Here is a 23,481-nt window from a genome sequence, read left to right on the forward strand (position 1 = left end):
TCAGCAGGAATTGAAAAGAAGTGTGTATCTCACTGGGTAAAACTTCATTACGGGCAGAACAGCTGGCCTGAGTAGGCAAGCATAATTTTCTCCTTGAGTTTATATAAGAACTGCCTGGCCACCTATTAAAAAATGTGGGAAAAAAAATAAAAAAGAACTGCCTATCTGTTGAAGCTGCTCTTTTTTGGGGCATAGGAACAAGTCTCAGCCTCTTGAGAAAGCTGCTAAATACAGATGAGAAAATGGCTTTGTGGACTCCCAGTCCGCCTGGGTCGTTAGAAAACACACTATATTGATCAAAGTAGCAGAAGAAGCTCAGCCATGAGGGAGAAGAATAGATTCTCCTTTTTAAAATAATTGTTGGAGAAATCTGAATTAAAGTATTTTTGTAATAACCCTTCCTCACTGGCTAACCTATGACTTGAAAACTAGTTTAGTACCATAAACTAATTAAAAATGACAAATAACTGGGGACATATATGCAACTTATATCATAGGACCAACCACGACAAATCAGTAATTAAAAAATACAAAATCTGGTGAAAAATGGGCAAAAGATAAGAGCCAGTAGTACATACAGAAGCAAATATGTATGAAGCCTAGTATATAAAAAGATGTTCCACCTTCCTTTTGGGAAATACAAAATAGAGATAGAATGAATAAGCATTGTTTACCTAAAATATTGGCAAAGAGCATATGTACTATATTGGTGAGGATGTGGGGAAAAGGGTAATCAAATATTTCTGATGGGAATGTATATTGTTGCAACTCTTGTAGAGGGTAATTTGGCTCTTGCTTCTCAAAGTTACCAGGACACACGGTTTTCAAGCCAGAAATTCCTTATCAAGGAATTTATCCAACAGATCCATTGCTATATTTTGGAAATGATGGATGTACAAAATTATAGATTATAGTAACTATACTCTTACTTGTAACAACAAAAGATTGGAGGCCACCTGCATGCTATCAACAGCACAGAGGCTAAATGGGTTCTGGGGCATCCATTAGCCAGAGCAGGGGTCACTGACTTTTCCTGTGAAGGACCAGAGAGTAAATATTTTAGCCTCAGCAGGTCATGTGGTCTCTGTTGCAACCATTCACTCTGCTAATGCAGTGAAAGTGCAGGCATAGATAATATGTAAATGACTGTGTTCCAATAGTGTGTGGCTGTGTTCCAATAAAACTTTATTTGCAATAACAGGCAGTGAGCTGGTTTTGACTTACAATCTGTAGTGATATAATTTGTGATATAATATCATACAGTTGTAAAGCAATCTGGTCTGAATATTACAATTTGTGGATATATATATATATATATATATATATATATATACATACATATATATATATATATATATATATATATATATAAAATTTTTCTTAAAGGACACAAGAAAATAACATTAATTCACTCCAAAGAAAAGAACTGGATTGTAAGCTACTTTTCACTTTTCTACATTTGAATTTTGAATGAAGTCAATGTGTTATCTTTAAAGTAAAAATATAAATGATTTTAAAACTAAATAAAGGGCCAGGCACAGGGCTGCACGCTTTGTAATTCAGCATCTTGGGAGGCTGAGGCAGGAGGATTTCTGAGTTCCAAGCCAGCCTCAGCAACTTAGTGAGGCCCTAAGCAACTTACAGAGACCCTGTCTCAATATAAAAAATATTAAACAAGCTGGGGATGTGGCTCAGTGGCTATGTACCCCTGGGTTCAATTCCTAGTGCCAAAAAAAGGGTAAACTGGGGCCCTTTTGCCAAGCTCTCTACAACGTAAGCAAATATGGAAATGCTAGGCAATTCTTCTTAGGGCTTCCTGTGAACACATGGGTGCAGCCATAGCTGTGGGGAAGTTCAACCTTTTGAATTCCAAACAGCTTCATTCAGAGACGTTGGAAGCCCTGAGCTTGCTGGGTGGCCTGTTTCCAGGAAGATCACACATTTTAAGAAAAAGGTCAGTTGGAAGAAATTCTAGATTCTATTCATCATCACGAACTGGCACCCACAGGAAAGAGGAAATTTGCATCATATTCTTGAAAGTGTCTTTTTTGGCTCCCCAGAGCGTCATTTTCCTGTTGGTCCTATGGACCTTTGAAATGGCAGCATTCTGTGAAAGAAAACCTTGGCAGAAACATGGAAAAGCTAGGAGCTCTCTGTTCCTTTCCTTCTTTCCTTCCCATTCCATACACTGGTAAAATGGGAAGTAAGATAGCTGCTGCTAGCCGGGCGTGGTGGTGTATGCCTGTGATCCCAGTGGTTGGGAGACTGAGGCAGGAGGATCTCCCATTCAAAGTCAGCCTCAGCAATAGTGAGGCGCTAAGGAACTCAGTGAGACCCTGTCTCTAAATAAAATACAAAATAGGGCTGAGCATGTGGCTCAGTGGTCCAGTGCCCCGGAGTTCAATCCTTGGTACCCCCCCCCCAAAAAAAAATAGCTGCTGCTTATGAGGCTGTCATAAGAATTTGTACTGATTCTGTTTCTTTTTTCTCTTGGTGGTCTTAAGGATTGAACCTGGAGCTTCACACATGCTAGGCAAGTGCTCTACCAGTGAGCCTCATCCCTAGCCCTATCATGAGAATTGAATGAGCAGAAAAGGTTTATTGTTCAGATGTCAAAGATTTATGGTTCTCACCCTGTTATTAGTTTTATTCCTGAATTTTAGGTCTTTTAAAAGTTTTGATTCTAGGGATTGAACCTAGGGGGCTTTACCACTGAGCTACATCCCTGGCCCTTTTAATATTTTATTTTGAGACAGAGTCTCCCTAGCCTCAAACTTGTGATCCTCCTGCCTCAGCCTCCTGAGTCACTGAGATTACGGGTGTGCACCACTACATCCAGCTAGGCCTTTTAACAATGATTGATGGAATGATTGTCTGAGCCCACAGGTTCCACTAAAGTTTTAGGGAAGAAGGGTGCTAAGATATCTCAACACAGCCAACATAAAGGCAGAGCATTAGATTTCTCTTTTTTATTTGTACCTCCATAAAATGGAAACGCCTCAGTTTAAAAATCTAGGAATGACAGCAAGACCTTTGGTGATTTCTCAACTTAAGGTGGTCTTTTTTTTTTTTTTTTGGTACTGAGGATTGAACTCAGGAGCACTCAACCACTGAGCCACATCCCCAGTCCTATTTTGTATTTTATTTAGAGACAGGGTCTCACTGAGTTGCTTAGCACCTTGCTGTTGCTGAGGCTGGCTTTGAATTTGTAATCCTCCTGCCTCAGCCTCCCAAGCTGCTGGGATTACAAGTATGTGTCACTGCATGCAGCCTCAAGGTGGTCTTCTTAAGGCCACCTGACTACAGACCTGGGAATGCATTCCATGGTGTGATGTTGTGATACAATGAGAAATATATATTTTTCCTATTTGGGCTTTGTCCCTGGCTCCTGGGCAGAACTCTTAAAATCCTTATGATTTCCTAAGTAATAAGAACCAGCCTGGGGCAGTTCACAGGCCAACCTCAGCAATTTAGCAGAGACCGTGTCACAAAATAAAATATAAAAAGGCTGAGGATGTAGTTCACTGATAAAGTGCCATAGGTTCAATCCCTAGCACCAAAGAAAAGAACAAAGAAAGCCGTGGAAGCATCTTTTGTTATAATTAGTTTTTGTCTCCAGGGCCTGAAATCGCTCAGGTTGTTAAAGGTTAAAGGAGTGTGTCCTTTCTTAAGTCATTCCTAACAAACCCCTTTCAGCCACACCTGAGTTTAGGTTAAGGAGATGTCTTTGGGGCTACCCTTAAGGACGGGGTGCTGGTGGCTTGGGAAATTCATTCATGTGATGAGGAGATTGGAACTTTCTGCCCCACCCCTGGTCCCAGGGAAAAAAAGAGACTGAATCAACGATGGTGATCTGATCGATCCTACCCAGGAAATGAGTTCTGCACAAAACCCTGAAAGTGTGGGGCTTGAACTTCCAAGTTGGGGAACAGGTGCTGCGAAGGTGGCTCTTGGTCCCACACACAGCTGGTCATTAGTGGAAGAGGTCCAGACTTGTGATTGTCATCTGTGACGACGACAGGGCATTCTTATGGGACTGAGCCCTTAACTCGTGAGACCTGATGGCAACTCGGGTGTCAGAATTGAGTTGAATTGTGGGACACCCCGCTGGCATTTGGAGACTACACGTTTTGTGTGTTAAATCAAAATGATAGGAGGACATTGTTTTAGATGAAACTCCTGCACCCGCCCCCAACAGACCAGGCTAGAAATCAAAATGGAGTCACTCACGCTAAAGTTCCACCTCATTAAGCTAAAACTAAGCTGCTTCTGACCTTCAGAGAAATCATCAGGATTAGAGAGAGAGCAGCCAAATTTCCCCACACCAACCCATTTCGATTCACATGATAATGAATTTCTTCTCTCTGCTGTAATCTTTACCTGATGCTTACCAATCGGTGGTTTTTTCTATTGTTCTGTCTCCCAGGTCCGGTTTCCCAAGGAAAATAACTTTGAAAGGACCAATCTACTTTTTTATTGTTATTTCTGCTTTCTTCAACCCTTTTCTGTCTATAAAACCAACCTCCTCTGCTCACCACAATACTATTCTGTCTTATAAAATGATGTGTTGCCTGAGCCTGGAATTGAAAATAAAGGCGATTAGGATCATTAAACAAAGTTGTAATTTTGTCCTCTGGCAGGAGGAGTGTCAGAAGTTGTGTGAGAGCATAAGGGGAAAGTTTTAAACTGGGGGTGATGGCACACACCTGTGATCCCAGCAACTTGGGAGTCTGAGACAGGAGGATCACAAATTGGAGGCTATCCTCTGCAACTTAGGGAGACCCCCTATCTCAAAATAACAAATAAGAGGGGCTGGGGTTGTGGCTCAGTGGTAGAGTGTTTGCCTAGCATGAGTGAGGCACTGAGTTCAATTCTAAGCACCACATTAAAAAAAATAAAGATATTGTTTCCATTTACAGCATATATATATGAAGGGCTAGGGATGTAGTCCAGTGATAGAGCATGTGCAAAAGAAAAATAAAGTTTTTTTTTCTTTCTTTTTTCACAAGGCTAAACAGGAGGTCTAGAGAGTAGGAGCACATTGTTTGAAGTTCCCGAGTATCCCTAAGTACCTGGAGTTAGGAAACCACAGCAAATACACAACAAAGAGCCAGACTTCAGGAACATGCATTCTCTGAACCAGCCTGATTCTGCAACCCCTGAACCATACAGCTCAGAATCCTGGACCCCCGAGGTTCCTGACACCAGACCACCCTGGCTGAAGGGAGTGTGGTCACTGTACTGACTTTGGCCAGAACTAGTTTTAACAATTAAAAACCAGAAAAGAGTTGGCAGATAGGTTGTAGCAGGTGCTCATGGCACCTGCCCTCATCCCTCAGGTCCTCAAGGTTTAGCGCTTCCTGGGCTTCCCACTGGATTCTGCCTCTCTGTCTGAGAGCTTTCCCTGAAGCCTTTGAAAGGTCACTCTGTTAGCAGATGGGGGAGGACTGACAGGAGAGAGCATTAATACCCCAGCTCCCAGCCTCTCCCCTCCTGCAGTCTAGACCCTTTCCCAGAATCCCCCTGGGCCTATGCGCCAATCTCCAGGGGGTAGCTGCTTTCATAATACACTCTTTGTTGGCTCCCTCTCTGCTTCTCCTTTACCGGGAATTTTGTGGGTCTCCTCCCTGCGCTCACTAACTTCCCAATAAACTGCTTCCACTTCCAATATTTGTCTCAAGATCTGCTTCTGGGGGAACTTAAACTAAGACATGAATTAATCATGTTAATTAATTTTCAGCCTCCTTGGGCTGAAAGGTAATTAAATGCATGTTTGCATTCTCTTTACAAAAGCTTTTGAAAGCCGGCGTGTGCGCTAAGCCATTTCACATTTATGCTCTGCTGCCAAGAAACAGACAAGAGACGCTCAGGACGGGCAAATGTCAGCCGCCGAGGGCAGAGAACTGCAGCTGACAAAACTATTTATTGGAGGAATTCTGGCTGTCAGTTCTGATCTTTGTTGATGATCAGAGGAATTCACTCATTCTGCAAATATTTTCTGAGCTCTGCCTCTCTGCAAGAGGCCCAGGCAGCCCCGGCCAAACGAAAACAAGAACTGTCTGTTTTCTCTGAGATGTAGCTTTCAGATTACTCTATTAAAAAAACACTAATGAATCTGTTCAGAATTAATGTTGGAGTTACTGTTGGACTGGTGATGATTCTCAAAGGGGTGAGGTGTGAATAATAATGCCCAGTTTCTTTTTTCTTTTATTCATGATAGGCAGGATTTAAGGACTTCCTTCCTTCCTTCCTTCCTTCCTCAGATCAGGCATTGAAACCAGGGCACTCGACCCACTGAGCCATACCCCCAGCCCCCCCCTTTTTTTTTTTGAGAATAGTCTTGCTAAGTTGCTGAGGCTGATCCTCAAACTTGGGATCCTCCTGCCTCAGCCTCCTGAGTCGCTGGGATTATAGGTGTGCACCACTGCTTCTGGCTAGCAGGATTTAGTTTTGATAATCTTGTTGGCCCTGCCTTTTGCCAAAGAAAAGGCCACTACAGTATGGCAGACATCCCAGCAATGCTGGGACAGTTGTAAAATTGCAAATCCCACTGGGCCTCTGGGATTCAGCTTTGGGAACAAAGCTAGGAAAGAAACCATGCAGACCAATGAAGCGAAAACATCCCTGCACTAAGAGCCAGGGGCGTTGAATTCGGTGCTACCATCTTGCTGTGGAACCTTGGAAAGTCAGCTGTGCTCTCTGGGTCTCAAGTTTCCTTACCTCTAAAAAGAGGGAATGGGATTCGATCACATGTTTCTTAAAAGAAGAGGCAAAGCTGAATCCGTGGTTTGGCCTCACTTCACCTCCTTGGTCTATATATCTGCTACCAGTTTGGGCAGAAGTGTATGGGGGGGGGTCATTTTCTGGAGGTGCTGGGTACCATTTGCCACAGAAAGTGTTGGTCGTGATCTGACTCAAGGAATTGATGAACAGAAAGGAAAGAAGTTATCAAAACAAAAGGCCAAGGGGTGGAGGAATGGGGGATTATAAGATGTTTCTTGGGTTAGTGAAAATGGGGGGGGGGTTCCAGAACTGGGAAAGATCATTGCTGGTTCCTGTTGGTCCTTGGGGGTCCGGGGTAGGGGTGGGGGGCGTGGCAGAAGAAAGCACAGAACGGGCTCTCCTGGTTTCCTTGGGTGGCTTTTGTAACCATCACTGATTCTCAAGCCTGGCTGCGTGTTAGAATCATCCAGAGAGCTTGGCAAAAACCACAAAGTCCCTCCGCTCCTTCTGATTTAATTGTTCTGGAATGGAGCCTAGGCACCAGCGTTTTGGAAAATGCTCTGAGATAATTCTGCTGGGGAACCAGGATTAGAACTTCTGACTGAAAACACAGAGCACCGAGGTGGCCCTCTGGCCTTTACTCAAACAGCTACCGTCTGTCCCCACGCCTTTGCATTCTCCTTGCTCTTCTGCTTTTTTGCATCCTCTGCCTCAAAATTCAGCACCAAGAATGGGTGGGAGACGGAGAAGGGAAGAACAAAACATCTATATTCTAGCACAGGGCGCAGTGGTGCATGTCTGTAATCCTAGTGGCTCGGGAGGCTGAGACAGGAGGATCGTGAGTTCAAAGCCAGCCTCAGCAACGGTGAGGTGCAAAGCAACTCAGTGAGACCCCATCTCTAAATAAAATACAAAATAGGGCTGGGGATGTGGCTCAGTGGTTGAGTGCCCCTGAGTTCAATCCCCAGTGACCCCTCCCGGCCAAAAACAATCTTCTTCATTCTATTTTTCTGGTTAATTCCTTTGCTGTTCATGAGACTTTAATAAAAGTTGCTTTCCCCCCCTTGAGTATAATTCTTACTGCTTAAGAAAAATTTGAGAAATATTCAAAACCAAAAAAGAAAAAAATACCTCCAAGTGTCAGAATAATCCATTACTCCAAGAAAACCACGGCTAATACCATTAATAGGCCTTTCTTTCTTTTCCTTCTCTTTTCTTCTTCTTTTGTGATGTTGTGGATCAAACCCAGGGGCGCTCTAACACTGAGTGACATCGTCAGCCCAAAATGTTATTTTTTAAATTTTGAGGCAGGTTCCTGCTAAGTTGTCTAAGGCTAGCCTCCAAATTGAGATCCTCTTACCTCAGCCTCCCAAGTTGCTGGGGTGTAGGTATGTGCCACCCCAGCCAGCACCATTAATCTATTAGTCCTCTTTGCTTTCTTTATTTTTTTGGTTCCAAGGCCTTGCACAGGGTAGGCAAGTGCTCTACCACTGAGCCACACCCCCAGCCCTGTTAATGTTTCTTGAGGCCCAGTTCCCTTGCTTGAATGCTTTACTCTATTGCACATACCAGGCACGGACACACGGCTACCAGAAGACCAAACAGGGCTAAGCTCCTGTTTTGTTTTTTTTTTTTGTAAATAAAGTTTTATTGGAACACAGTCATGGTTGTCCCTCCCTTGGTCTCTGGTGCCTTTCATGCTACCGTAGTAGAGCTGAGCAGTTCCAACAGAGACCACTCAGCCTCTGTAGTCTGAAATATTTACTATTTAGTCCTTTCAAAAAAGCTTGTTGGCCCCTAGAATATACCATTCTGCTTTTTCCTGTTTCCTCATTTACCATGAACATTCTCCCATCTTCTCGTAAATACTTTGTAAATGCCATTCCTAAGGACTGCTTTCTATCTTATGGCACACAGCATAGTGAGCTTGTGGCTTAGCCTCTCTCCTATTATCAAACATGTATATACTTTGGCTCCCATTTCCTTTCACTTTTATAATGCTTCAGTGAGTGTATTTGGGCATTAACTATTAGTATTTTCTTTTTTTATTGCAGTGTTGGGGATTGAACCTGGGGCCTTGTGCATGCTAGGCGAGCACTCTACCACTGAGCTATACCCCAGCCCTTATATTTTCAGTTATTTTTTTTTTAAGGATATAGGTTTTTCAGCTGGTAGATATGGAGCTTTTAAGGCTCTTGATATATATTTCCAAATCCCTTATTCAAGGGTGTTATACTGGTTTGTGCTCTTCAATAACCCAGCAAAAAAGCTACTTTTCTGCATACCTGCTGGGATTATCATTTGAACCATCTTCTGCTTTTAAATAGGTCCACAAAAAATTATTATTGTTTACATGTATTAGTGCATGCCTGTAACCCCAGAGACTCCAGAGGCTGAGGCAGGAGGATTGCAAGTCCAAGGCCAGCCTGGGCAACTTAGGGAGACCCTGTCTCAAGATTTAAAAAAATAAATGAAGAGAGCTCTGGGGTGTAGCTGAGTGGTCACGTGCCCCTGGGTTCAATCCCCAATACTGAAAAAAAAAGTTAATATGTTAATTTGTATTTTTTCAATGTTAAATGAGACTGAGCTTGCTGCTCAGCCATTGCATTTCTTCTCCTGCAAGATGACGCCTTTCATGTTTGCCTGGGCTCCTTGGGCCAGGGGCTGGGTGCAGGATGCTGGCCCTGCCTCTTACCTTAGCCTGGAGCAGGGCTCCTGCCTCCGCCCGATTCTTTTCAACGTCTCTCTCCCACTGAATCCTGATTGTCTCAAGGATGCCATCCAGACCAGTGCCCATGGGAACATTCATTTGCTCCAGCTCAGACCCTGCGAGCTGTTTGTACAGCACCTTTACATCCTGAAAACGACAAGAACACCCCAGGTGAGTTCCAGGAGAAAAAGCAAAGCCATGGGATTCTAGCCAGCAGAAGGCCGGCCCCGCACACAGGACTTTTGCTTCTCTCTGCCAAACATGGGTCTTATGGAGACGGGCAAAGTCCCTATTCCTCCTCCTGGCATAGGAACCATGTTCCCTTCCCAAGGGTGCATTTCTTGGGCATTACAAATGCCCAAGGCCATATCCACAAGGCCAGGCCCCAAGCAAAAATCAAAATACATAACTAACTAAATAAAAACAAAAACAAAGTATGGAAGAATACTTAGGCATAAAGTCAGGCTAGGCTAAAAGACATTTAAGGATAACTTTGGAGTCTCTAAAGGGTTGCTGTCAGAGCGTGGTCTGAAATGATGGAGATAGGAGCAGCAGGAAGTGGGCTTACAGTGGCTGGTTAGCTTAGGTTGGACACAAAGAGGAACTTCCTGATGGGAATGTTGTTAAGTGGGTTTGGATTCTTTTAACTGGAAGAACTTTAAATGGTGGACCAGACAATAATGTGATGAGGTGGTTTAGAGTCAGTGCAGTGCTGGGGGAACTGGATGGACCAAGTGACGGTAGAAGGTGTCCTTTCGTCCTGTCATTCAAAGATCTGACCTAGTTTTATTCATGAGTATGTGTGATCCACAGTTTAGGTCTGAGCTCAGAGTTATCTTGTTGATCCTAGACAGGGTTGAAAAAGTATCTGGAGTGGAATGCTTTGGGGAAGGAAATACACCCTTCAGTCAAAATAGATTCCATCTCTCTCTCTCTCCTCAGCTTAGACCTGCGGCTTCCCTCATTTATGTAGCATCCTGGTTCCCGAAGCCATTTGAGTTTTGACTTCTAGGGAAACCTGACCCACTTTGAGGATTTGATAGTATTTCACTGGTCTTTTCCCTGCAGACCTGGGCAGGCAGTGAATAATGCAGAGAGGCCAAGAGGAGTTCTGGTGGCTATGGCCAGGCCAGCGCCTTGTCCCTGTGGTCAACCCTGCCATCCCGGTGCCACCCACCTCTTCGTAGTTCCTTGACAGAAAGCCAAGTTCTTCTTTCAGACTTTCTATTTGACTCTCCAGATCCATCTTTGCCAAATTAGCTTCATCAATGACTTTATACAGAGAGCTAATTTCCTCTTCCGCTGCCTTGCGAAATGGCTGCTCATTTTCATATCTGCAGGTAAAGGAACTCAATCAGCATATCTGGCTGACCCAAAAGAAAAAAAAAATCAGATTACAGAGACTACCGGAAGGCCAATTATGGGACAGACAATGAATGTTTAAAAAGTTATTTGTTCCAATAACGTTGAGACCCCTGTTGGTTGTTCCCGGGTCAATGTCCTAACATGAAAGTGATCGCAGCTAACATCTGGTAAGCTGGCTTCATGGGCTGCCACCCTCCTGGGGCCTTTGGAGCTCAGCTCTCTAGGGAAGGCTTGTCCAGGAGTTCAGATCCCTGTAAGGGGTCCAGCATCCTCATCGCTGTCCTGAATTGTCTTCCTTTTCACCTGAGGACCATTTAATGGACATCACTGAGGTCCTGCTAAGGTCCAGGCTGGGGAATCCCCAAATGGGGACTGTGCTGAAATTCCCAGCTGTGGCTGCAAACCCAAATGGGGAATGTGGATGAGGGACCCCAAGGGAAAGGTGGGGGTGGAAGTACACTGCAGAACTCGATGTTAACCTATAGGGGGCGCTGCTGCCCAGTTTCTCTCCACTGTGTGGGAAGGGGCTCGACACAGATCTCTTCCAGAGAAGCAGGAAGCTAGGATTTATATATGAAATATCCAGAGTTTTAAACACCTACAACGTATGTAATAACATGCACGTGTGCACCAGTGTGTGTACATGCACACTCATGCGTGCATGCACACACACACACACACACATCTAAACTGCCTACTCTGTGTTGTTTCAATCCTAGTTCTCAAAATCTCTGGTTTGCAGCAGAACTTTCTTTCTAGAAACTACCTGCCATCTTTGCCGATTTCTCCCGGTGCGGTTCCCGCCCTTCCTTGGCTATGACATGCAAACTTCACACCTGACCTCCATCCGTTCCCCAGAAGGGAGGAGTCGCACACTGCTCCTTCCAGGAAGCCTCTTAGGGTCTTAGAATTATAAGGGACTTTAGAGCTCCACAGACAAACCCCTGCCCCGTGACAATCCCTCGATGGCATTCCTGACAGACCATCATCGCAGCCTCTGCTTGCTTATTTCCAGGGCTGGCCAAATTGTCACCTTTTTTTTTTTTTGAATTTTTAACATTTATTTATTAGTTTTCGGCGGTCACAACATCTTTGTTTGTATGTGGTGCTGAGGATCGAACCCGGGTCGCACGCATGCCAGGGGAGCACGCTACCGCTGGAGCCACATCCCCAGCCCCAAATTGTCACCTTTTAAGGTCACCTTTCCATCTTTGGATTGCTTCCTCCAAGAGTTTAAATCTCGATTCCTGTAAAACTCTTGAGTTCTAATATCTGGAACACCCAGGGTCCGCTGACCCTTCCATTGGCAGTCCTACAGATATTTAGTGTCCTCCCCCCACACCCCATCCCCACAAGCCTTTTCTTTTTCAGATTAAATGTTTTCAGTTCCTTCCTCCATTCCTCAGGTAGATGGCTTCCACATAATCGTCAAGGGCAGGGACTGCGGCCTTCCCCTCTTTGCGTTCCCTGCACCCCACTTTAGGCTTCAGATATATTTGTGGACTAATCAGAAATGCTTCTATTGGTCTGTGTCTATCTTAAAATATGAAACAAGAGAATTGAACTCTGAACTCCAGATGTTGCTGGATGAATTCAGATTCCTGTGAGGCCCTCTGCTCCTTTGTTTGACTCGAATTCTTTTCATCGTGGTCCCCAAGATTGATTTTGTGGCTTTTCGTCTGTTAGCACATTTGCTCATTTGGTGACCTGCCGTGTTTGCTGCTGACTCATTTCGAACCTCCTGTCAACCTGAACCCCGGAGCATTTCCACCAGAGCTCCTCAAAGCCCGATTTCCCCAAACCCCAAAGTAGAAGTTGATATCTGTCCTCTTTCAATTTCACTGGCGCATTGTTCTAATGTGTGGTGGGGTCATTTTTAATGCCAATTCTGCCATCCTTAGTCTTCACGGTCCCTCTTGGGTTTGTATGACCCGTCAGCGGGGCTGGGGATGTGGCTCAGTGGTAGAGGTCTTTGTTGGATCCCCAGCATGAAAAACCTAACCAACCAACCAAACAAACAAACAAAAAGTTAAATGAAGGGATCAAGGAGACCTGCACCTTGAATCAGCTCTCAGGGGATGGCTTCTGAAGCATTCTTGTGAACCCCTTTCTGTAGGATTAGATTTTCTACTGGAATGTATTATTTAGGAAGGAATGTATTGTCAATCAGGATTTGTTTGTGCCCTTAGGTCCCATATAGACTTTTTTTTTTTTCAATTTCTCTAAGGATTCAAAACGCCCTGTGATGCCCCCAAGGCTGATGTAAGATTTTAGCCTTCTCTTGCTCCCCTCTTTCCCTTTCCCTCCACCCTGAAGTCTTTAGTGAGCACCTCTGAGCTCCTGACACCCAGAACGGCCTGGCCTAGCCCCGCCACTTCTCCTGGGCTCCTTCACCACCACTCAGCTCTGAATTCGTCGCGTAGCCCTGAAAGCTGGACAGGCATTCCCTCCTCCATTCTTATTTCAGTAAATAGAATCACAGGTCTTCTCCTTAGCCCAGGTTCAAAACCTGGAATTGACCTTTGCTTCCTCTTTTCAGACTGGGTATGCAGATTATTGTCAGATCCTGACGATACTTTCTTAGACGGTTGCTTAAGTCAGCTGTGGCTACCGTCCTGAGCCGGCCCTCAACACCTTGTGCCTGAACTACAATGGCCTCCGAGTTGCCTCCTCTAAGTGTGGCTCCAGAGTGACCATCATTAACCACACAGGGTCAGTGTTCCGATCAGAGGACTTCAGCCTCCTTAATAATCAGATCTACCTTATTTTCCAACAACTCCCAGTCCTGGCCCAGTCCCCTCTCTCCTGCTGGCCTTGTGGGAGCATCTTGCCAGCATATGTGGGAGACTGAGGCAGGAGGATCATAGGGTTGAGGCCAGACTCTGCTACTTAGCAAGACCTGGTCTCAAAATAAATCACATATCTCTCATCAATGCAGAGACCTCTTTAGAGCTAAATCTGGTCTCCATGAATCACTGCTCATCACCCACTCTTTCTGTGGGTTTCGCTGCTCTTATATTGGCACAATCTTTGGTAGGACTGACAAGGTCTCCTAGGATTTGGCCTCTCTCTGGGTTTCCAGCCTTATCTGTGTTCCCCACCTCTGTCCTTACACGTGTGCCTTCTTGGTGGCCAGGCCAACTCCTACCTGAGCTTTGGGACCCAAACTGGGTATCACCTGGCAGAGCTAAATGACCTTCCTCACCTGTGCTCATCCATCCTGCAATGTCATTATCCCTACGGCGACTTTAACATTGGCCCTGAGGTCTGGAACCACGTCCCGTTCACCTCATTCCCAGCACCTGGCATGGCGCCGGGCACAGAGCTGGCATTCAAATATTTGTTGAATTGATTCGTTTATTGATTCAACAAGTATCTGTGGAGCATTTATCTCGAGCCTGGCACTGTGATAGCGAGAAGTGAAATAGACCAAGTCCTTGCTTTTTGGTGTGTCACGTGCTAGTCTGTGGCATGGAAGAAGTGTGTGTGTGAATAAATAAATGCATCAGTGGATGAATGAGTGAAATAAATTGCAGCCAGTTCCTCCCTTAATTTCATACTATTATGAAGTTCCATTTTAAATTTATTCATTTATTTATTTTTGTGTTACTGAGGATGGAACCCAAGGGCGCTTTACCACTGAACTAGATCCCCAGTCCTATTTATTTATTTATTTATATTTTGAGACCAGGTCTTGCTACGTAGCAGAGTCTGGCCTCAACCCTGTGATCCTCCTGCCTCAGTCTCCCACATTGCTGGGATTACAGGTGTGTGCCACCATACCTGCTATTTAAAAGTTACTGCATGTGGCTTTATGTCCACTGGAGTCTCTCTTTGCATAGCTGTCAGAGGCTGGGGTGCTGGTTTCACTCCATGGGGCTGCTCTGAATGGGACGTGGGTGACCCAGCCACACTGTTTGGCTGAGAATTTCCTTGACCCCAGGGTGACTTATAATGGAGATACATTTAGCAGACGGAGAAACCTGGGCTCTCAAGTTTACCCTAAGGTGTCCTCATCCTTAGATAAGATGGTAATGGGATCAGGTTCTTCTGTGGAGACTCCAAACCATGTACTTTTCCTCTCTTGTCTTCATCAATTTAGGGGAAGAGTCCCTTGAAATAATCCCATTGCCCATCCACGAACCCAGCTCCCAGGATGCTCTCCCTCAAGGTCTTCCTCATTTTGCTTCTCCATTTGACCACTGTTTCCCAAACTTCACTCTTCTATATGATTTTGCTCTAAATGCATAGCCCCCCGCATCACTATTTACTTTCTATTTTTCCTTAAATGTAGCTACTGAAAAGGTTAATCTTGGGCTGGAGAGATAGCTCAGCTGGTAGAGTGCTTGCCTCACATGCATAAGGCCCTGGGTTCAATCCCTAGCACCACAAAAAATAAAATAAATGTTCTGGGCATGGTGGTGCTTGCCTGTAATTCCAGCAGCTCAGGAGCCTGAGGCAGGATCTCAAGTTCAAAGCCAGCCTCAGCAATTTATCGAGTCCCTGAGCAACTCAGTGAGACCCTATCTCTAAATAAAACACAAAAAAGGCTGGAGATGTGGCTCAGTGGTTAATCACCCCTGGTAGCCCCTCCCCCAGTAAATCTCTTTTATAAAATAAACTTTAAGTTGCTACTCTAAATGGTGCTACTATAGTGGGAAAATAACCTCATGGGTCATAAACAGAAGATAACTATAAGAATAAATACATCACTGTTAAAAATAAAATGTTTGTTCTTATATTACTTAAAACAACCTGCATAAATACTATGCACATCACACATGAAGAAATACTGTGTTAAACTTTATATCAGCGGTTCTCAGGCCTGGGTACATGGTAAGGTACCTGTGAGGTTTAAAAATCCTGAAGCCCAGGCCCCACTGCCAGGGATTTTGATTGAATTATTACTTGGGGTTTGTGTGCTGGTATTTTAGGTATCCAGGTAATTCCAATATGCAGCCAGGGTTGCAAGCCCTTACTCTAAACCAGTGTTTCTCAAAGTATGGTGTGAGGAGCAGCAGAATCAGCACACCTGGGAACTCATTAAAAATGGAAATGTCAGGTGCCACTTCAGACCCTTGGAATCAGAAACTCAGGGTGGGGCCCAGCAGTCGGTGATTTCTGTAAGGTCCCAGAGTGATCAGGATGCACCCAAGAGCTTGAGAACCCTGCTCTAAACCAAGTGCCCTTGGCCTAACATTTATGGATCTGGAGTCTCCTGGGCCTCTGTTATCTTACCCCAGCCTCCCATGAGGATGGATGTGGATACCAGGACAGTGTGGTCTGTGTTGCCCAGGACTCTGGGGGCGTGGAGGGGACGTCCCCTCTGCTGCAGAGCCTTACCTCTCTTTAAAGTCATCAGCACCTGCCTGGAGAGTCTCATTCTGCAGCATGAGCCTGGCATTTTCCAGAACGGCCTCGCCCACCTGCAATGACACACATCAAGGGAGGTGAGGTTTCTGACCACTGTGACCCGCGTGGGACACAGAGGCTCTGGGGAACAGGAAGCACCTTTCACCAGGCGAATGTTTTTAGAATTAATTTCCCTACATGTTTTTAGAATTAATTGAAAAGGGGGAGGAGGAAGACATTAGAAGGCCCAACTTCTGGATGTCTCTTAGGAGTTTTTAGAGTTTGATTTTTGGAACAAAAGGATCATTCAAAGGCAGACTTGCCCGCAGCCCCTCTCACAGTGAGGAGCTCTGACTCTCCGGGGAAGAGTTCTGACTCCTTAAGACAAAGTGTCACTGGCTTTGCTTAGCAACTGTTAACACTATCCAATCACAGATGCCTCTGAAGCCCGTCGAGATGAAATCTCTAGACCAATGCAGCCCAGTAGGACTTCCTGTGGTGTCGGGCAAGTTCTAGATCAGCACGTACAACACGGTGGCCACATGTGGCTACTGACACTCAAGATGGAGCAAGCAGGGGCTGAGGGGCTGAAAATTCAATTTAATTTAAATTTAAATAACCACACGTGGCAGGTGGCCACCATGTAGTGTGACGGTAGAATTTCATTCACCCTCAGGGTTTCATTGGAGGCTTGAAGAGTAGTTTTCAAATTTGGTCCCCCATAGGTAGGGACTAGTGTATGTAAATATAGTGTGCTTATATATATATAAGCATATATATATGCTTATATATATATATGCACACACACACTAGTGTGTATATATACAACACCCATATGTATTTACACATATACATAAACATATATACATAGATGCACACATACATATGTGTATTATTTATATATATAGCAAGTTCTTTTAAAAAATCTTTTATTTTTAATTGACAAATAATAATTTCATGTATTTATGGGTGCCATCTGCTTTTTAAAAATGTTTATTTTGCATTGTGGAATGATTAAATCAAGCTAATTAACATGCTTGGCACCAACAATCCTCAGGGAAATGCAAATGAAAACCACAAGAAGATATATCACATTGCACCAGTTAGGATGTCTGTTATCAAAAAGATGAAGGATCACAAGTGCTGGCGAGGACGTGGAGGGAAGGACTCCTGATGGCAGGGATGTGAATTAGTGCAGCCACTTTGGAAGACAGTCTGCAGGTTCCTCAAAACACTTACAACCACATGATTCAGCAATCCCACTTGTGGGTTTCTATCTTTAGTTGCAAGTTCTTTACTGACTAGAAGAAGGACTCCACACACCAAAGACAAAAGACAGGAATAAGATCAGAAATAAATGGGGGAGGATCCTAGTTTATCCCTTCTGCAGTGTGCCCGAGGGCCAGGCCAGAACAGAGAAAAGATTAGTTTTGCCAGTGGGAAATTCAATGGAATGAAACAAAATAAGGTGACCATATTGGTACAAGAGGGGTGCATAATCATTGCTACCTCCCTAGATGGGACTTGCTTCTGCCCCTGGGCTCCTCAGCCTTCCCTCATCACGGCTCTTCACCTGTACTTTCAAGATAACATTTTACAGTTGACTATTTGAGGCTGATTTTTCACAGTGATGCCTCTGGAAAATGTTCCACTCAAGCATTGGACCTTGGGTCATGGCTGGTGTCCAGACTGTGTGCTCAAAAACGACCAATGCAGAAGGTTATAAAAGTTATAAAGAAGGTTGCTTCAAAAGTGGTTCAGACTAGTGGCCACGCAGGGGCTGATGCAGAGGGATGCAGGGCATTCGCTGATAAAACTTGGGAGAACCTCTTTAAGAAAAAGAATTTTAACTGACTGAGGGGCGCATGTGTATAATCCTAGTGGCTGGGGAGGCTGAGTCAGGAGGATCACAATTTCAAAAAGCCAGCCTCAGCAATTTAGCGAGGCCCTAAACAACTTAGTGAGACCCTGTCTCAAAATGAAAAATAAAAAGGGCTGAGGATGTGGCTCAGTGGTTAAGCACCCCTGGGTTCAATCTCTGATACCAATAATTAATTAATTAATTAATTAATGTAAGGGACTAGAATAAGTTACAGGACCCAGGAGGGGACGTGTGCAGGTGAAGGACCCAAAACTCTTAAGTTCTCCGCTTTGGTACAACTTAATTTTATTTGTGTATTTATTTTGACGTTTTGAACTTGGGACCCAGGCTGTAGACAGCAAAAAATAAAAGAAACAAAAAACTCCCAAACAAAGCCTTGGTGTGTGTGTGTGGGGGGGGGGGATTAAATTCTGGAAAAGCAGAAAGATGAGTAGAAACCTAGTCACCCCAGAGTCCTGCTGGGCAGAATCAACACCGCTGGACTTTTGGACTTTGTCCCACAAAACTGTGGCTTTGCTTTGTCCTGTACGGAGTGAGTTGGTGACATTTCTCTGGTTTATTGGAAACTGTTTATAAGGAAGAGGATGCCTGGGGTCGTCAACCCGTAAAGGGGCTGGGGAGGAAATGCGGAGGGCTTGAAGGTGAGGTGAGGCCGAGCTCTGCTTCTCAGTGTCCTTACTCCTGGGTGACCTCTGAGTTCCCACTCTGGTCTGGGAAGGAACACGAGTGCCTTCTGAGGGTAATTTGGATGCTTCCTGTAGATAGGGCGGCTCTGTCCAAATGTCTGTCCTTGGAGGCTTGTATGGCTGGAGAAACTGGAGGCCTTCCTGCTTTTTCTGTTGTTTAGTAACAACCAGGGGTTTATTTCACCCTCAACCAGAGCCTAATTATAGGCCCTGGCTTGCCAAAGTACAGCTTGCTGGCCCTGTTTACCCATCTCCTTCCCAGACAGAGATCCTAAAATAAACCCGCAGTCTCCACTCTCTAGCCATAGGGAGGAGTCCTCCCCACTAAGCATAGTCAACCCCTTCTCTGTAGTTAGTTGTTCTTTGGCTTCTCAGCTGGAGAAAAGACCAGTCAGGGGCCAGGAGCAGGATTAGGACCTTCCCTGAGGTTTAGCTCAGATTGAGGACTGGGATGATGGCCCAGAGGGGTTGAGGCCAAAGGTAAGGAGCCTGCAGGGGAACAGAGAATGTCTTTGTCTCCACTTGGGAAAACCTTCATGAAATCTCCCCCAGGGCTGTGGACAGCAAAGGAAGAGGGAGGGTCAGTTAAATTTACTGATCACTACATGTGTGCCCAGCCACATGCTGGAGCTGGCTGGTGAGAGTCGATTGTTAAATATTTCAGGAGTTTTCATGAGCTGTTTGTGAAATACAGCCAGCATGAAAAATTAAATTATGTAAACTTTTAATTAAATCAATCCCTTTAAAAAAACAAAGGCCATCAAATTCGATTGTCACATTGTGTGCATATGTGAATGTCTTAACAAATCCCACCATTATGTACCACTGAAATGCACCAATAAAAATGTGGACGGAAAAAAAAACACAAAGGTAGTAAGTATTCAAAAGGCAAAGGTAAGTTTCCTCACTTATTATTTTGCTATGTCTATGTGTCTGTTCTGTTCTTGAGGTTATTTCCTTCTGTGGTAACATCTCTTCCCAAATCCTCATTCAGCAACATGTTGTTAGCTCAATGTCAGCCATGGTGAGAGTATTTACACCAGGGAAATTGGTAAACACCATAAACCAGAGACTTATTCATGGATACCAGCTTTTTTTTTTTTTTGTACTGGGATTGAACCCAGGGATGCATTATCACTGAGCTACATCCTTGGACCTTTTTGTTTTTTATTTTCAGACAGGGTCCCACTAAGTTGCCCAGGCTGGCCTTGAACTCTGGATCCTCCTACCTCAGTCTCCCATGACTATAATAGACAATCCTGCAAAGGACAGCCAACTCTTAAGCAGGCACCAGTTCATGACATCCCTCTAAAGCTGATAGCAACAGCCCCATTTCACAAACAAGAGTATTGAGGCTCAGAGAGCTTATGTCAGTTACCCCAAATCACATAGCTGGAAAGTAGCAGAATCAGAACACCAAACCATGTTAATGTGACTCAAAAATGTGCAGGATTTTGTCATTAGCTTTGAAAACTCTGCACATTACATTCTTGTGCAGAATTATTTTCTGCCTTTTTCCTGTAACAGGACCAAACTAGCACCCACTTCAAGCCCCTCAGCTTTATCTCAGATCCCTGTAAACTGAGGAGAGCAGGAGACAGATCTATGGGCCCAAACGAGGACCCGGGGAACTTGGGCTACTAAGCACTTCCCTTTTGAGTCCCAGAGAAGAAAGATCACTTGTATTTTAAGCTGCAAGAGATATACATTAATGATCGGGTCCTGTCTGATTTTGGTTGAAGTGGATGCAAATTAACGTTGCCTCTTGGATCAACTTTTCTTTCCAGGGCAGAAGGCAATAAAAAATATCAAATGTGATGATATCCAGCCATTGGGCTGATGGTATGAGTAACAGAATATTTACTCAAGACCTTGCAACCATCCCTACCTTCTTCTCTAATGGGAAAAAAGTGCACATGAATGTGATAGTGGCCTTTGTGTGTAAATCTGAAGGGTGGGCAGCCAGCAGCATGCTACCAGGAGTGCTGAGTGGTGGGGGGCACCAGGGGAAGTCCTCTCCTCTGACCTTCCTGCCTAATCAGAGCTGAAGATGCCACGTCATGGCCACATGATTTCATACCAGGCTTCTTGTTAAAAAGAGACCCTGTCAGGGCATCACCAGTGTGAATTGCCAGGTGAAATTAGGTGGTTTGGGGGATGAGTTTCAGTGGAGAGAGAAACTAGTGTTTCAAAGCATAATATGCTGTCCGAAGGGGACAGCCAGGGCTGAGTTCCAGGGGAATGGGTTGTAGAAGATCATAGGTCAAGATCCCAGGAGAGTGAGATCGAGGAGGAAGAGGTCACTGGGGCCATCTTCCCCTGCTCCCCCACAGGGGGCTTCCTTTAGCCCATTTCATGTCAGTGGTTCTCAAAATTTGCTTACTGGGCCCACAGTATCAGTATGACTTGGAAGCTCATGAGAAATGCAAATTCTTAGAGCCTATCTCCAATGTATGAATCAGGATTTCTGGGGGTGGGTTGCAACGATTCGTATTTGAACAATTCATCCGACAGTCACTGAACAACTGCTTTGTGCAAAGACAAGTAACAATCGTCATAACGGCCACCATTCATGGAATGCTTCTCCTGAGCCAGGCAGCCTGCCCTCAGGGCTTTCCATGCCCACTGGACTTTGAGAACCAGGCTTTCCTGAGACCCGCCCCCAGGCTTGCTCATCGCACACTGCAGAAGCACGCCCTGGTCCTCGTTGGAGCTGTTGTCCGTGACACCTGGAGCACCTTGCTTTACCACCTCACACTCCCAGCCATTCTTGCCTGAGAAACCATTTATTCTCACCTTCATTTCCGCTGCATGTAATTGTTGGTGACTTGATGGCAGTTTCTGGGCCAGTTGTTGGAGAATTAGCAGTCAATGTAGGAGCTGAGGTTCAAAAGGTAGGCAAAGTCCTGATTTTGGAAGGACGGCCCCAGAGACCATGGAAAGAAGATGGGATTTGCTGGGAAGAGACATGACCTCTGTGTTAAGCAGACCCCCTGGCTACCAAGGAGAAGGGGATGGAGAGAGCTGGAGAGGATGCCGAGGGTCAGCCAAGAGGCTCCTGCGTAGTCCAGAGAGTCTATCTTATTGATGGTGGCATCCCTGAGGGTGGATTAGGGAAGGTGAAGAGCAGCAGATAAGTTTGACATAGTCGGGGATGGAATGGGCAGTTCTTGGGGTTGGAGTAGTCATGGGAGATCGAGGGAAAAGAATGGAGGATGACTCCTAGGTGTGTAGCCTGAGCAACTGAAAACATGGTGTGGCCTTTGTTGATGCTCTTCCTTCTCCATGGATCATCCTTGTATCTGCACCCCACCCCAGTGGCCTGTTATCCCTGCTTTACCACATTCAGTGTGATGTACTTTAGAGTCAATGACAGCAGTTCTTATTCTTTAACTTAACTCCTCCACTCGCCAGCTTGGGCCAGTAACTGAAAGTAATGCTAAGATTTGGTTTCCTCATCCATATAAGGAGAATAACAGCACTCCCTACCTCCCTGGGGTGGTTGGGAGAATTAAATGAGCCAATGTATGGGAAGCACTTGCAGACCGCCTGGCACAGACTGAGCATGCTATGAATAGTGCCCATTATTATTATTGTTATTTGTCTTTGTACAAAGCAGTTGTTCAATGAATGTCGAATGAATTAGATTGGTTTGTACAGTCGGATACTGTTCACACTCCACTTTTTCTTCTTTCTTCTTCTTTCTGTTGGGTGCTGGGGGATTGAACCCAGGGCTTTGCATATGCTAGGCACATGCTCTACCACTGAGCTGCATCCCCAGATCCCTCTGTTCCAGTTTTTCTGAATGCATAGGCAGTTGAAAAAAGATTTCCATCTAGTGGATTGACATATATATATATATATATATATATATATATATATATATATATATATAATTTTTTTTCTTTCTTTCAGTTTTTCCTGTCCAGAATGATTTGAAAAACCCTGATCATTTGTATTATGAGGATGAGGATTTTATCCTTTCCTACCGCTGTCTGCATCAGGGATGTGGTTATTAAAACGAACGGAGCTGGTTGTGGCAAATGAGGGATTGGAACATTATTGTGTTTAAAAAAGGCAAAGACAAGCAGCATTTTAAAAAAGATTATCATTTGGACCCAAGAGTACAATTAACGTTTTACTCAGAGTTAAGGATATCGGCATCCCAGCAGCTGGAGCTGCGGGCTTGGGGAGGAGGCTGGCAAGACGGGGCTCCTGGGAAATTAAACTCAGCTGGCACGGAGGCGAGAGGCAGGATTTCCTTGGAAAACCTTATCACATTTCTTTGACTTTCAAGTTTGGAGGGATGCTCAGCATGACTTGCTTCTAACCATAAATGAACAAGAAGCCATCATCTTTCCCAGCACCTAGCCACACTGACCTTACCAAGATGGCGGAGCCTGCCCTATGACCAAAGCTGCAGGTGCTTCTCTGCGTTCATCTTGACCTTCCAGTTTCACGGGTTGCAGAAGATGCACTTTTCTCTCTTGGTTTCCGCGACACCACTCTCTCCTGCTCTCCCTCCTACTTCATTGATTATTTTTTTTCTCACCATTCTCTTGTTTAATAGGTTGTTCTCCCTTACCAGACCCCTAAGTGGTAGAGTTTCTTGGCCTCAGGTTTAGGGCTTCCTTTGATCTGATCTGTTCACACGGACTTAAGTGCCATTGCACATGCTAGTGACTTCCACCTTTATATCCCTAGCTTAGAAACTGTCCTTCTGACTCCAGACATGCAGACCCACTCTCCCTGGCATCTTCAAA

General features: G+C 44.8%; 1 protein-coding gene across 1 annotated transcript in view; it reads right to left on the reverse strand.

Moving 5' to 3' along the window:
• Positions 1–23,481, reverse strand: part of Bfsp2 (beaded filament structural protein 2) — a 62,734-nt gene that overhangs the window by 11,596 nt on the left and 27,657 nt on the right. Inside the window, exons 2-4 of the mRNA XM_058574930.1 lie at positions 16,142–16,224; positions 10,611–10,767; positions 9,419–9,580 (exon numbers count right to left, since the gene is read on the reverse strand). Of these exons, the coding sequence (XP_058430913.1) occupies positions 9,419–9,580; positions 10,611–10,767; positions 16,142–16,224 (402 nt within the window). The remainder of the gene's footprint in view (positions 1–9,418; positions 9,581–10,610; positions 10,768–16,141; positions 16,225–23,481) is intronic.

Source organism: Marmota monax, unplaced genomic scaffold, assembly GCF_021218885.2.
Source record: "Marmota monax isolate L192 unplaced genomic scaffold, Marmota_monax_Labrador192_F-V1.1 WCK01_AAM20220418_F8-fsc00022, whole genome shotgun sequence".
In the NCBI taxonomy this organism is placed as follows: Eukaryota; Metazoa; Chordata; class Mammalia; order Rodentia; family Sciuridae; genus Marmota; species Marmota monax.